Raw genomic sequence first — 16,249 nt, 5'->3', positions numbered from 1 at the left:
AGGAGATATTAGCAAGAACCCCGATGAAGAAGACAACACGTTTTATCAAAGACTCAAGTCCATGAAGAAACCTCTAGAAGCCCAAAATATTCCAGACAGTTTTGGAAATATATCTCCAGAAATGAAGCCAGTTCGACACTTAGCTTGGGTTGCCTGTGGTTATATAATATGGCAGAATTCTACTGAAAACACATGGTGTAAGATGGTAAAAATTCAAACTGTCAAGCAAGTGCCAAGAAACGATGACTTTATTGAATTAGACTATACCATTTTACTTCATGACATAGCCTCTCAGGAGATCATTCCCTGGCAAATGCAAGTTCTGTGGCATCCACACTATGGCACCAAGGTAAAACATAACAGCCGTCTGCCAAAGGAAGCACAGCTGGAATAAACCATGTGGCTGACACTGGGATGAGTGTGAACATGACCCTCAATGACATGTGTGCCCCTCTCAACTGGGAGCTAGATAAGGGGCCAAACAAATCCCAAGGTGTCACCTTGTAGAAATGTCTTGATTATAGTACAGAACGACACAGATTCCATAATACCGAGTGCCACTACATAACACTGTCTTTACAGTAGTAATAGTGCTATGTATATCCCCATGTAATAAAAAGCTTTAACTGCAGCTCACGAGGTTTGTGTTGCATACTTACGGGACAGGGGCAGTAATGGTCTCTCGAAAGGCAACTTTTGGCTTTCCCGTGATACAAGGACAGCCATATTCTCTTTCCATCCTCTAAAAAGAACAGGGAAGATAATTTTTTGGTATATTTAAATTAAAGAAAAAAAGTGAAATAAAAAAGTCCTAAGCATCTTGAACACCTTAGTAGCATTCATTTAAATGTAATACACAAATACTAAATCTTAAATCATTTTAGTACCTTAAAAGGATTTGTGGTACTTAAACAATACAAACTTTTACAGATTTTATATTAATGAATTCTAATTTATACTGATTAATTTACACTTAACTTCAAGTGTAAGTTAATAATCTAGCCATTAAAACTTCAACATTGTTCCTTATTATATAATCACTGGGATAATATATACATTTATGATGAGGACTTTCTATCTCAACTTCAAAGATACAATCATACCCCAATTTCTAACATACATCTTTTGCTTTTATATATATATATCTATCTCCTTTCCTGGGTAAGTACAGGCCCCACCCTTTTATCTATTTTATAATGATCTTCAAATACTGATTTGAGCAGAAATGGCCTGGAGAGTGGGTTCAATTACTTGACCCAATTATTCATGAGCTGGGGATGAATGGATGGTCCTGCTGCAAGTCCCCTAAGCACTGAGTCTAGGAATCCACAAAATTTTAGAAATAAAAATGTTTTAAGATCAAAACTAATTACTTTGTAACACACCGTGCAGGGAGCTGTATATTATATCTAGATACAAACTAGAATGAAGCTTGAAGAACCTGTTAGTTTACCATCATTGGACTGAAAATTACTGACTTTAACAAAATACAGACAGTAACAAATTGAATTCAACTTAACTTATTTATTACCTGAGCGTAGATTTCCAGGTGTAATTCTCCCATTCCAGACACAATTGTCTCTTTGCTCTCAGTGTCGAAGTGCACTTTGAATGTGGGATCTTCTCTTGTAAATCTGCCAATACCTTTTGAAAATTTTTCTAGATCATTCTTTAAAAGAAGAAAGTTATGTTTTAGTAAACATGATAAGCCATGGGATTTTTGAAAGAACTCTACTAAATGAAATCAAATATAGTAGCAGTTATAAAAATGATCCACATTCACTTCTGTTCCATGCCTTTTTAAAAAATGTGAGCTTGGGTACCACACAGCCAAGAAATCAGGGAATAGCTAACCAAATAGAATTTTCTTTCCACACCAAGAAAGAAAACAAGAGTCCAAGACTTCAAGCTATCTTACCATGCTTCAAGAAAATAAATAAGAAAGGGTCCAAGACTTAACTCTTAACTACATTGACAAACCATCAATTTTGCAAGGAACTGCCCAAAAGTGGAATGTGGAATCTGCCTTACGTTTTTAAATCCTATACATATACATAATCAAAGGAAGCAGGATGTTTACCAAGACTCTATTGTAGATTCAAGCAGCATCGTAAGGCAAACACCCTTTTGAACAATCATCCTGGATATGGTATGACGTATCTTTAATTTTCCTTAAATGCAGTTCCACATGGTAAGCAGAGCAGTGGCCTTCCAAGGATGCCCTAGTCCCCTCGAACCTGTGAATATGTTACTTTACATGGTAATGGGAATCTATGTAATTAAGTTTATAGACCTTGATAAGGGAAGACTGTCATGAATTATTTGGGTGAGTCCAATATAATCACATGGGCATTTAAAAGTAGAAGAGGAAGGCAGAAGACTAGGTCAGCGAGATTCAATGATGAAAGAGGCAGGAGGTATCTGAAAGGTGAGAGGGACTTAATCAGCTATTGCTGGCACTGAAGATGGGAGGAAGGGAGCCACAAGCCAAGAAAGGTGGGCAGCTGAGAATAGTCCTCAGGCAACAGTCAGCAAGAAAATGAGGATCCCAACCTACAACCACAGGGAACTGAATTCTGCCAGCAACCTGACTCTGACAATTTATCATAATATGTCCTATACATGATATGTTCTGTAAATGACAGCTCCAAGATGATAAGAAGTCATATAATGCTCACTCAATTTATGAACAAGTGAGTTTCTTTTTTTTTCCTTATTTTTTACTTTTATTTCTTTGCTTTTTTGTTGTTGTTGTTGAGACAGAGTCCCACCCTATGTCCCTGAGCAGAGTGCAATGGCGTCATAGCTCACTGCAAACCTCAGATTCAGGCTGTGGGCATCCCGCTGCCTCAGCCTCCAGAAGCCCCTGCGATTACAGGCACTTGCCATAGCACCCAGCTGTGTTATTCATTTTTTTATGAGTCAGGATCTCACTCTCCCTCAGGCAAGTCTAGAACTCTTGAGCTCAAGCAATTCTCCCTCCTCAGCCTCCCACAGTGCTGGGATTACAGGCGTGAGCCACTGTGCCAGGCACAAGTGAGTTTCTCTGTATCATGTTAACAGAATTGTTGTGAATCCCAAAGCAACTTAAGAACTAAACAATTAGGGTTTAAGATCAGACTAATTCCAGTGGAAACAATGCAAATGCAAAACCTAGTCAAGCAATTTGGAATCTGTAAGAAGCTCAATGACCCAACCCAACTAAAACCATAAACATATATAATTATTTTTAAAAACCAAATAAAATTATATTTGAAAGTGAGAAAAAGTCTTGTTTCAAGTCTATGTTATACTCACATATTTACTTCATAACTACCACAAATTCTGCACTATAATCTGTGCGGCAATTAATCTCTCCCATATCCTAAAGTACTTTCCTGCGGGGTTTTCCTACAACTTAGGACAAATGGCTGGTTCCTCTTCCTCATCACCTACGATCAGAATCCAGGAAGTTGATTCCCCTCTGAAGCCAGTGACATACAGTAAAGAGTTATAAAGTTCAGTCTGATGGATATTTTGATATCAAGTTCTTCAAATAATATTGAGCAGTCATTATAGGAACATATTGGTAAATTTAAAAAGGTGACCTCAATACTAAAAGAGGAAACAGACCCTGAGACTCCTGGTTATCACAGGGTACCAAATGCATGATGGAGACAGGTGGGAAACCTAGAGTCCTTACTGTGACACAGTGAGCTTTCAATCAAACTCCTACCTTATTAGAAGGCTTCATTGCTATTGAAATGACAGGGTCAGGAACATGAATTGACTCCTAAAATATTTTTTAAAGAACACAGAAGAATTAAAAACAGTACTGTATGGTCAGGCATGGTTAATTTTAAGGTGCGACTTTACAAAACACAAACACTAGTCAGGGTTTTCAGCTCAACAACATGTATTTAGTCTGTTTTGCATTAAATAAAGTTAAGTATCTTAATGTAACATATAAATTAATAAATAAAGCTATCCACATATACAATTTCCACCTTCCCAAAATAATTTCTCTATGTATTTACCTGTTTCATATAATCATTATAACGACTCCAAATGCCAAGACACGGAAGTCTTTCTAACTGCCCAGTGGCCACATTTGTTTGCTGTTGGAACCTTCTTCTAAGTTACTTTTTAAAATCAAAATACTACTACAATTGCTGATAAGGGAAACAGAGGAAAGGCACCAAATTCTTTGTACCCATGATACCTCATTTAATCAACACGATTCTTGACAGTCAGGTATTATTATCCCTATTTTACAAATAAAGTCACTAACAGCTTGGAAATGAGATAGAATAATTTGGCTAAGGGCCAGCAGGTAGTACAGGGCACCGGTGAAACCCTACCTAAGGCCCATTTGCTTCAAAGCCTCCGTGAGCACAGCTACCCGTCACTTCACATTGCTAATGACAAGCATTTAGAGAAGGCATTACCAGAACTACTATACTTAGAAATCCTCTTATCTAGATAGCAAACGTTTATATATTTCTTTACAATTTTTTGTAGAGTCTTAAATAAACATGTAAACCATTCTATATTAGAGAAGATTTTATATGAAAAAGCTAAATTATGAATTCATCACTTGATACAGGGAACTATCACAGTGCTCATGTGTTAGAGTTGGGCCAGTGCTTATGAAAAGGACCCACTGCAAATGACCTGTTCCACGTCCTCATGCTCCTTCTTCACTCAGTTCAAGTGAGAGCACTCTCCTGAACAAATGGTCATCACGTAGGAGAGCAGGCACACAGGCAAGTGAATGAAGGGAATTCACAGGCTGGAGCTGTCTGGATTCCCCGATAAAAGGGGCCTCTGCGTTCTAAGGCAGACTGGATACAGTCAGTCGGTCTAGCTGCATCTTGCCTTCTCCGAGTGGTTATGCTCTGTTATTGCCAAGGCTAGTATAAATATTATAGTCTTTTTCAGTTCAGATTGTGGGAATGGTCCAATCTCTGGCTACTGAGTTAATAAGGAAATAGCATCCTGATAGAACTAGCTTGATGGAAGCGGCAACAATGACAAAGACACCCACAGTGGAGAAGCAGATCTCAGGTGGGAGAGTCAGAGCTACACACAGTTCAGGTATCACCTACTTGAGATTTTCTTTTTTTGGGACAGAGTCTCACTATGTCACCCTCAGTAGAGTGCCGTCGCATCACAGCTCACAGCAACCTCAAACGCTTGGTTTGAGGCTGCTACAGGCACCCAACACAATGCCTGGCTATCTTTTGTTGCAGTTGTCATTGCTGTTTAGCTGGCCCAGGCCGGGTTCGAACCTGCCAGCCTGGGTGTATGTGGACAGCGCCCTACCCATTGAGCTACAGGCACAGCCAACCTACTAGAGATTTTCCTCTACTATAACCTAGTGGATCATGCAGTGATTTTACTAAGAAAAATCAGATTAAGTTAGCTTACTTAGAACTTGTCTACTTGATGGTCAAAAAGCTACAACCATCATTCAAAGACCCATAACCAACTTGACACCTGTGGTAATCAAAGAAAACTATTATGTTTGTTTTTTGGAAATATTAAATGTACTACATGAAAATGCAGACTTTTGAAATTCAAGTGAGAAATAGTTTTGAGATTAAATGGCTTACCATCGAAAGGCCACTGTTGTCTTTGTTGGTGAATGTATCTCCACTAGCACAGTCAATGCCAAACAACGCACAGATGTCTCCAGCATACGCTTCCTCAACATCCTAAACAAATAACACAAAACGGTATGTGCGCATAACAGAAATAAAGACACGGCAAGTAAAAAGTACCTGCATAATAAATACACCGTCTGTAAGAGATGGCAGACTCTCTCACCGTGAGTTCTACAGAGACTGAGTTAGCCAGAACTCATGCAACACCAGCCGTCACCCAGGCCAAGACGCACCTCAAACAGGACCTTTATGTATTTAATCCACACATCAAAATAGACTTTACTTTAAATGAAAAACTCAGAGGTATGACATCATTACTTGAAGGAGCTGCAGTACTGACAAACTGTGGTATTTCACAGTTCTAAATTTATCTCTACGGAAGCAGGTATCATATACAGTTAGACAATGCTAACTGGTAAACAATGATATTGTGTATGACAGAGATACACCAGGAAAAACTATGAAGGAAGTTCTGAAAACAAAGGCAGAAGAAGGGAACCCATTGTACTAAAAATAATTTTAATTTCTCACAGATGCAAGTTGTCAAGTAAACACAGGAAATCTAAGAACAAAGCGTTAGTGCCTCCAAGCTTCCTACTTTTTGTCATTTCATATTGACAGTTCATTCACAACAGCTGTGACTCTAGGAGAGCTTGCTTCAATGGTTACACAGCTGTTCATAGCTTCTGGCCCCTGAAACAGCTGTGACACTCACCAAGCCCACTAGCCTGCCCCCTGCTGCCTATCTCACAAAACAGCAACACTGTCCAGGTTTGAGAATGCCGATTCATCTTCAAGGAGAAACGAAAGTTTGGCTACCATAATGTTCAGAAGATTTTTGCTTAGACTGATAAATTTCTCCAGAAATATAGAGCTGGACTGAGAAAGGGTGGGAGCAAGAGACAACCTCATGCACTTGGTACTTCCTGCCAAAATCATAAGGGCTACAGAAGGCTATGGCAGATATGTTGCCAATTCAAGAAATCAGGCTGTAAGTCTATCTCCTAGGCCAGACCTTGAGGGGTTTAAATCTTCAGGTGGATTCTGCTTTCAGTATGGCCTGTCAGTGGGTTCTACAATAGGAAGAAAAGCTTTAAGGTTAAATAAGGTTAGAAAGGGTTAAATCCTTTCTAATATTTCAGAAAGTAAATCTATTCAATGATGTGGAAGATTACTCTCTTACCATTAAGAACCATAGTTTCACTGTACTAAATGCCTATGAGACATGATAGCTCTTGAGGAAAGTGCTGAATCTTGTGTTCTGAGTTGTAGTGAACTAATTTTCTCTTTTCCTTATCCTTGGCCATTGAGGAAATACAGCTGACTTACAACGAATGGTATAAAATGAATTCTTAACATTTGCTAATATAGCCTTTAGCAAAGTGCTGGATCAGAGTTACAGCATAACTAAATAAAAAGGAAGAAGTTAGGAAAACACAAATGTTCAACCGGAAGTGATTTTCCAGGAGGGCTCAGGACAGCAAGCAGGTGGGATTCACTTCCCTCACAGCCGAGGACCGTCCGGTCTCACGCTCTCTGTACTTGCCTCCATCATGTCCGCATGCATGCGGACCAGCCGCTGCACCCGCACTTTCTTTCTTGACCTTGTGTTATAGATGGTGTCACCCTTCGTCAGCTGTCCCTGATAAATGCGGACATAAGTTAACTGTCCAAATCGACCTGCCTAGAAGATTGGGGAAGGGCAGGAAGAATAGAAAGAAACATGAGAATCAAAATTAAGGGGAAAACTTCACAATTATGTGCAAACGTTCCCTCCCTCAGTAGTCCAGCTTACGTACGCACATGTTCTAGTTTGCTCTCGTAAGCTACTTTAGTACTAGTTTGGAACACAGATAAGATAAATTACTGAACACTGATCAACTGACATATATTTTAAATTGCCAATCCTCATCATGTTAATTTATAGGTTTAATACAATAGCAATCAAAATTCCAACAGAAAAGTATAAACATCTGATTAGTGATTTTAAAATTCCTTCAGAGGAATAAAAGGGTTAAATAGAAATTTTTCAAAATCAACTGTAATGAGAAGAAATACTAACCGACATAAAAACATACCAAATACTTCAGACTTTAAAAGTACAGAACCAGCACAAATTTATACCATTTTCCCCACTTAAAATGTTATGACAGAAGTAACAACACCCCAACAAAAGGCCCACCCAATGCCCAAATCTTGGTTTCTAAAACCACTTTCCATCAAAAGGAACCAAAGTTCTATGGAGAAATGGGTGACTCTAGGGTTGGGGCACAGACTACGCAAGATAAGCTTGCAGTATTTGATAGTGCTGGGAAGTAAGGAAGTATTTAAAAAAGGAAAGCATCAGAAAATGTCAAAGGGATACAGAAGCCAACTGAAAGAGCTCCCAAAGGCCAAATGTGGTCAATCTAAAAGCAAAATAAATGATATACTACCCACTAAATCAAAGTACAAAATAAAAACCAAGAATCCATAATGATATAAATGACTGATTGACTGAGTGAATAAATAAATGGAGGATTAAAGACAAATCTCCCATGCAGAATTCCAATTGACTTATGTAGATTATGTGGAACACAATTCCTCAACGTGTAATTGTGGGCTGAGCAGCGTGACTTCCTTCTACAAAGTACAGTATGAAAGGGGGGAGGGAAAGTGTACAGTAATTTACAGAGACCTGACAGGTGATCAAAGTTAACGTTAGTCTCAACCCTTGACACGATGTGACAAGAATGACGCTTCACTTCTGCAACTGTCCCTCTAAACATGAGACCCCAATCTAATCACAAGAAAAACGTCAGATATACCCAAACTGAGGGACGATCTACAAAACACTTGACCACACTTATAAATACTTCTCAAAAATGTCAAGATCATGAGAAACTGTTAAAAGTCTAGAGGAGCCCAGGAGACACTGTAACTAAACATACCATGACATTGGGACAGAAAGAGAATGAACATAGGCAAAAAACGAAGGAAGTTCAAATAAAGTATGGGTTTCAGTTAATCATAATGTACCGATATTGGTCCGCTGGCTGTGACCATGTATGGTAACAACAGAGGAAGCTGGTGCAGGATGTATAGGAATCCTTTCTACTATCTTCCTACATTGTTATGTTTATTTTTTAAAAACTGTATCTTTCCATGTCAAAAATAGGCATCTCAACATAATTTTTCAAGTTGGAATAATGTTCCCCTATAAGTATGTACCTCAAAATATGTAATCAAAGTGTAGTTTGGAGGCATTTTCAACTGCTTATAAGGTTTCAGTTTTATACGTGAATAAGACTAATGCTGACCTGATTTCACTACCCTTCATTAGTTCCTTCAGACAGATTTCTAGACATGGTCCCAATGTTATTAATAGCAGTGAAAACCTGGAAATAATATAAATGTCTAACAATTAGGAAAGTCTAAGCAAATTTTGGTATATCTATTTGATGGAATATTAAGCTTATTATTTAAAATGTTTAAATAAGAAACATGGACCGTATCCACTGCAATGTTAAACAAAAAGAACAGGCAGTAGGATTCATGTAAAACTTTATACTTTGAAACAGCAGAAAGAGACTAGAAAGAAATACACTTAATAATAAAGAACTATCATTTGAGGGCTAGGGCTTTGGAAATGCTTCATCTTTCTACTTCTCCTATTTTCCAAGTCTTTCGTAAGGGTCACAGAGTCATTTTGTAACTGGAACAAAAGCCTAAAAGAAACGCTCCCACAGACAGCAGTTAGATACAGGGGAAGCAACTTACCTCCAGTTTAAAAGCCAGGCCCACAAATGGGTGGGAATTATCTCTTTTGGAGTTCATTAAGATTTTGGCTTTCTCTTTTGAGTCACTTAAAATAGAAAAAGATATAAATGTATGAGATGAAATACTTGATTATTTTAATATCTATATGTGTCATCAGAGTACCATCTAAGAAAAAGTGTCTATGTGTCAACATTTGTGGCTTCACACAGAAATCTCACTGAAAGGGATCAATAAGAAAGTGGGGGCTTAGTTACTACCGAGCGGCAGGACCAGAGTACACTAACGTAATGCAGAAATGGTCTGAAAAGAAACATAATCAAAGAGAACTTTAAAAAGGCTTGTTCCCTAAAGCTCTTAAAAAATAATATAACTGAAAACAGCTTGTCCCAAATGACAAAATTTTCTAACAGCATAAACCTCGAGAGATAGTAAAACAAATCAAGTTCTAACTCACAGGGTAAGATGTGGGTACTGGCATAATAGAAATGTTTTAAATTTCAAAACTGTTGCCCAAATAAAAAGTGACAAATTGTTGTAAATTAGGAAAAAAATCACAAACATAACTTCAAGAACCACCCTTAAATTCCTTCATAGTGCATAAGCGTTTAAGTATTTCTACATAACTAAGATTCAGTTTCCAAGACTTACTCCTCCTGATTAAGAATAGCGTAATTCTGGACTTCAGATGGGTTGGGGAGGAACTCTAAAACGGCGTCTAACAGAGGCTGGACTCCTTTGTTCTTCAAGGCACTTCCCATAAAAACAGGCGTAAATGATCTATTTAGAGTAGCTCTTCGGATGGCAAGCTACAAAGGAAAAATATTTAACGACAGTTAATATTAAAAGTACATTTTGTGCTTCGGGACAATCACAAACCAACAAATGAATAAAACAAACTGATACTCTCTGGAGCGGTGCCTGCAGCAGAGATGAAAATCAAGTCCCCAGTGAGTTAAAATCAAAGTACAAGGAAAAAGTGTTTATAAAGCACATCCCTTCTTTGGGCTAGGAAGTGATTTACTCTACAACTGCTTTCAGCACTCTCAGAATCACTGAATTCTCACTAATTTTCAATTTGGAAAAAAAATACACTTAGAACACAGACACGCACAAAAAATAATACACTTAGACACGCACAAGAAAAATACACATAGAACACACACACACATCAAACAACACAAACAGTAAGCTGTGAACTGGTAAAACAGGGGAAAAAGCACTACACAGTATACTCAAAACCAAAATCTCCAAGAAGACACAGAAGCTATTAACTGGAAGCCTGTTTTCAAGGAGAAGGCAGAAAAAGAACAGAAGGATTTTTACTGCATGCCTTTCAAAAGTTTAAACCATCTAAATGTATTCTCTATTTAAAAACATTTAATTAGGCTCAGCGCCCGTAGCTCAGTGGTTAGGGTGCCGCCACAAAGACCAGGGCTGGCCGGTTCAAACCCGGCCGGGGCCTGCTAAACAACAATGACAACAACAACAAAAATAGCCGGGCTTTGTGGTAGGTGCCTATAGTCCCAGCGACTTGGGAGGCTGAGGCAAGAGAATCACTTAAGCCCAACAGTTTGAGGTTGCTGTGAGCTGTGACCCCATAGCACTCTACCAAGGGCAACATAGTAAGATTCTGTCTCAAAAAAAAAAAAAAAGTTTAACTTTTATTCTGTTTCTTTTAAAGAACATATACATAGGAAACAAAACTATACAGACCAATCATAAAGTAAGTGCTATGATAGTAGCAGCCTCTAAAATAATGATCATGAGGTTCTGCCACAGCCCTGGGTGGTGGGGAGCAGGGTCAGCACACCTGCTGGCTGCAGGCCTCCACAGAGTGGAGCCTTAGCTTTAGCAGCTGAAGAGGCCAACGACAGCGCTGTGGCCACAACCTGTCACTGCACATATATGGAGGAAGCACACAGTATTTCTCAGTCCTCATGTAAAAAGAGAAAACTAGTTACCCAAAAAAGCCTAAAGCATTTACAGCCACTATTTCTAAGCTGAGCACAAAAAAAGGGGGGTATATAAAAAGCAAAATATATACAGAAGTAAGCAATTACTTTTTAAAATCATCTTAAAAACTTGCTTTTTGCGATTGCTAGGAACTGAAAATGGCAAGATCATGAATGGCTTAGGCTACCAGAATCTACTCTGCCCTAATATGCAGGTAATAACACAGTAATCTTACCATGCTTTACTTTACATCCACAGAACAAAGAAATATAGGAAGGTGGTAGATAGGAAAAAAATGAGAAATTAAAACTATCTCTTATACCATCTGAACAAAAACTTTATTTTCCAAAATTTCCCTTGTTTTCGTAAGAATCACTTTCATACTTAAAAATGTCACCTTTCCATTGTCCCTAATAATACATCCAACCATAATATACACACTGAACTATATCCATGTACCTGGTGCAAAAAAGTAAAAACCGCAAGCCTGAAACTTTCCTTAGAAAGGTTTGCTTGCAAGGTTGGCCATCAGCTGATGTCTAAGAGCTTGGACTTCAGAAGAATCCCAACATTCCCAGAACTGATAACCACCGTCTGCTGAACCTCTATGGTTTGTACAAACAAGGCCGTGTATGCCAAACACTTGCTTTCCTCTGGGAGCCAGGAATTTGGGTACGTGCTAGACAGAGGGTCTCTGTGACCGGACCCCAATAAAAACCCTGGGCACTGAGTCTCGAACGAGCTTTCTTACTAGATGACATTTCACAGATGCTGTCACAACTCCTTGCTGGAGGAGGTAAGCAGTCCTGCATGGCTCACTGGGAGGGGACTCTGAGAGGCTTACATGGAAGGTTTCCTCTAGACTTCAACTTGTCTGCCTTTTCCCTTAGGTGATTTTGCTGTAGAGCCTTTCACGGCAGGCAATATAGCTGTAAGTGTATTGATGTGTTGAGTCCTGGGAGTTCTCCTACTGAATCACGGAACCTGGGAGTGTTCTTGGAGAGCCAGGCACTTTCCTCCTAATAGATTAAAAAACCTATCTACTGTGCTTCCCAGGACATCTAGATGCCTGACTTCAGGCACAGACTTGTGTAGGGGTACAGCACCCCACACTCAGACACGGCAGTTTAGCTTCCTGTGCTCACCACGGAAAATGGCTCTGAGATGCAGTTCTTTTCTCTGAGGCCCTGTCTGCAGCCTGCAGAAATGCAGAGACGCTCTCACAAAAGAATACCGGAGGGCCAGGCCTGGGTCGCAGCTGGAAGCTTGAACACCTGTTGACTGCTGTTCTCTGCTCCTCTCCCATCATTAACATTATAATCACTGGTTTCGTTTTAGAGAGAATTATGCAAGCAAGAGCAGACTACCTGGCTCCCTTATGTTTTAACCCCAAACAGAATCAATTGTGTATGTGTTCAACAGCAATTGTACTGAATTGGGATCTTAATGGTAGTTTCCTGATCTTACTTCACTTCTTTTTACCTGTATTGAATTCTTACTGAATTGGGATCTTAATGGCAGTTTTCTGATCTTACTTAACTTTTTTTTTTTTTTACCTGTATTTGAATTCTTACTGAATGTTTGAGAGTATATAAGATAATCAGTAAAGTTGGGCAGGATTGCTGTGCTGGAGAGAGCCTTAACCTTCCTTTTTGCCAATCATTCTGTCTGCAGCTTCCTATCTCTGCGTCACCCATCAGAGGGCTCCAGGGAACACTAACAGACCTGTACTACCTCCCTCCACATGGTGTTCCCTACTCAGGAAGCCGGGCCCAAAGGCCTTTGAGAATGCTAAAGAGCTCAAGTTACAAAAGACAGTCCCAGTTTAGACAGTAAAAACGCATTAGTAAGTATCCTCAGCATCAACGGGGCTCTTTCCTGCTGTGTCTGATTTACTAGAAACTCAAGAGTAGGTAATTATTCTCAACTAAGTGCACCGTGTGATTTGGGGAAATGACTGTCAGTCATTTTTACCGTGCTCAATTATACATAAGATAAAATTCACCGTTTTAACCATTTAAGTGTACAGCCAGGGGCGCTGAGAACATTTACAATGCTGGGCTACACATCACCACTATTTGCTCATCCATCACCAGAACCTTTTCCTCACCTGAAACTCTATCAGTTAAACAATAACTCCTCTCACCACCTTTGGTAACCACTAATCTACTTTCTGTCTCCATGGATTGACTATTGTAGGTAACTCTTAACAGCAGAATAAGTAACATTTGTCCTTTTGTGCTTAGTTTGTTTCACTCAGATTGAGATTCATCCAGGTTGAAGGACATTCAGAATCTCATTCCTTTTTATGTTGAACAACATACCATTGTATGTATGAGGAGTCTTCAAAAGTACTATAAAAAAAACCTCTATATAGATTTCAAACTTTTTTGCACCAAAATAAACTCAGATTAACTTGTTACAACATGGCTGAACAAGATCTAGTCTGGGGCGTTAAGGAAAGAGCCCCTATCAGAACAATATGAATTCTGTTAAACTCAAGGATGAACATCAAATTTTGGTGAAGCTTGAGTGGAAGAATAGTGAAATCAAACAGGAAGTTTATGGGATGATGCCCCAAAGAAAGCAGAGTTCACAAACGGATAATTTATTTTAAGAAGATGAAACCATGTTAAACATGAAGCAACAGATTCTTCATGTCTTTAAGAAAAAAATTCATTCTGTTCATGCCCTAATTGAAGAGGCGTGATTAACAACAGCACAACTCATAGCCAAGACCCACAGATAACTCGATGGGTTCAGCTTACCCAATTTTGACTCAAAAATTAGAGTTGGGCAAACTTTCAACTTGAAGATTTGCCAAAATCATTGCACCCAGACAAGAGCAGAATTTATAATGGAAATTTCAAACAAGTGGGATCAAGATCCTGAAGTATTTTTCAAAGATGTGAGATGACACATGGCTTTATAGTACAAGTCTGGAGACGGCACGACCAAGGCAATGCTGCCCAAGAGGTGGAACTGATGTAGCCAAAGCAAAAGAGGAAAGACGGGGCAACAGTCATTGAGATGCTCAAGGCCTTTTGCTTGTTGACTTTCTGGAAGGCCAAAGAACAACATCATCTGTTTATGAGAGTGTTTTGAGAAACTTGGGTAGAGCCTTAGCAGAAAAACTCCCAGGAAAGCTTCACCAGAATTTCTCCTTCATGACAGCAATGCTCCTGCTCACTCCTCATCAAACAAGGGCAATTTCGTGAGACTTTAGATGGGAAATCATCAGCCATCTACCTTGCAATCCTGATTTGGCTCCTCCTTATTTTTCTTCAGTTAATAAAGCAAAAAAGACTGCACAGACAGGCTTATTTTCCCAGGACCCTCAGTTCTTTAGGGATGGACTAAATGGCTGTTATTATCGCTTACACAAGTGTCTTAAACTTAACAAAGCTTATGTTGAGAAATAAAGTTAGTATTTTTATTTTTCTCTTAATTCCATTCTCCACAAACGTTCTTTAGTCTCCTCATATACACAACATTTTGTTTATCCATTCAGCCACTGATAGACATTTGGGTTGTATCTATTACTCTGAATACATTTTGGCTACTGTGAACACTGCTACTACGAACACCGGTGTACAGCTATTTGAGAGCCTTCTTTTTTTTTTTTTTTTGCAGTTTTTGGCCAGGGCCAGGTTTGAACCCACCACCTCCAGCATATGGGGCCAGTACCCTACTCCTTTGAGCTACAGGCACCACCCTATTTGAGACCCTTCTTTGGGGGGGATAACCCCCCAAAATAGCGGGATCATATGATTATTCTCTTTAAGTTTTTAAGGAACCATAACACAGTATTCCACAGCGGTGCATTAATTACATTCCCACCAGCAATGCCCACTGCCCACGCATTCTAATTTCACTACATCCTCACCAACATTGTTATTTTCTGGGGTTTTTTTTTTTTATGGGGGGGGGTTTGTTTTAAATACTAGCCATCCTAATGGTGTGAAGTGGTCCCTCGCTGAGGATGTGACTTGCCTTCCCTAGTAACTGACAGTGCTGAGCATCTTCTCATGTACTTGTTGGCTATATGTGTACCTTCTTTGAGAAATATCCTTTCTAAAAACAATTATCAGCCGTGGGCAGGGGCCTTCTCTTTATTTTTAAAGAGTGAATGATCAAAGTGAAGCAATCTATTTGGCTTTATACAAGGTTTCCAAACAGCACAACAGTGTGAGAACCAACCCGTAGTCTGCAAACGTCCAGCAGCTGCTTCTCTTAACCTGCCTTATTACTGTTTTCTATATTTATCTATTTACTTTTTAATAAGAATATACCCAAGAGTTTGATGGTTTAAGTATCATTTTCTCTACAAAAAACTATGAGTGCTCTCCTAAGATATTGCAAAACTTACTCCTAAAAAAAATGCCATGTCAAGTATCTTTAGAGGTAACAAATGATATTAAATAAATTTACTCAGATTTCATTAATAAAGCCCATGTATAAAAGCATTACATCCCCTCCTCACGAAAAACAAACAAGTAACTCTTTTTCTTGTTATATAAGACTTATTTCTAGAGTGCTTGCCTTTAAATCAGAAATTGAGGGGATTTTTTCTTCCAAGAACATCTCACCAAGCTGCTCGTCTGAATTGGCAACACATTCGATGAGCTCCTGCCGGTGGTCAGCTGCCTCTGCCCTTAATTCAGCTGGAATTTCACCATAGCGAACAATCTGACTAAGAAGAGAAATATTTTATTTTAGTACTTTAAGGACACTAACTTAGACATATAAAGCACCAATGAAAAAGATATGACTAACAGCTGAATTATATATATTTTTAATAAAGAGCTGATATATTTACATTCAAATGGCAAATAAGACTAACATATATCTACAAAATGCAAGCCAGGTCCCATAGCTCAAGTCTGTAATTC

At 38.9% G+C, this 16,249-nt stretch overlaps 2 protein-coding genes across 2 annotated transcripts in view; one reads left to right on the top strand and one right to left on the bottom strand.

Annotated features, from left to right (window-relative positions):
* Positions 1 to 631, top strand: part of LXN (latexin) — a 7,652-nt gene extending 7,021 nt beyond the window's left edge. The window contains exon 7 of the mRNA XM_003794141.3: positions 427 to 631. The gene's annotated coding sequence lies outside the window, so the exon portion shown is untranslated. The remainder of the gene's footprint in view (positions 1 to 426) is intronic.
* GFM1 (G elongation factor mitochondrial 1) overlaps positions 1 to 16,249 on the bottom strand; it is a 47,737-nt gene that overhangs the window by 23,433 nt on the left and 8,055 nt on the right. The window contains exons 6-13 of the mRNA XM_003794140.3: positions 15,900 to 16,050; positions 10,053 to 10,210; positions 9,405 to 9,489; positions 7,192 to 7,329; positions 5,595 to 5,696; positions 3,716 to 3,772; positions 1,532 to 1,669; positions 660 to 742 (exon numbers count right to left, since the gene is read on the bottom strand). Of these exons, the coding sequence (XP_003794188.1) occupies positions 660 to 742; positions 1,532 to 1,669; positions 3,716 to 3,772; positions 5,595 to 5,696; positions 7,192 to 7,329; positions 9,405 to 9,489; positions 10,053 to 10,210; positions 15,900 to 16,050 (912 nt within the window). The remainder of the gene's footprint in view (positions 1 to 659; positions 743 to 1,531; positions 1,670 to 3,715; positions 3,773 to 5,594; positions 5,697 to 7,191; positions 7,330 to 9,404; positions 9,490 to 10,052; positions 10,211 to 15,899; positions 16,051 to 16,249) is intronic.

This window comes from Otolemur garnettii, unplaced genomic scaffold (assembly GCF_000181295.1).
Source record: "Otolemur garnettii isolate 467f Iridium unplaced genomic scaffold, OtoGar3 scaffold00076, whole genome shotgun sequence".
NCBI classification, from domain to species: Eukaryota; Metazoa; Chordata; class Mammalia; order Primates; family Galagidae; genus Otolemur; species Otolemur garnettii.
Note: the sequence above shows the minus strand (reverse complement) of the source record. Positions and strands in the feature narration are given on the sequence as shown.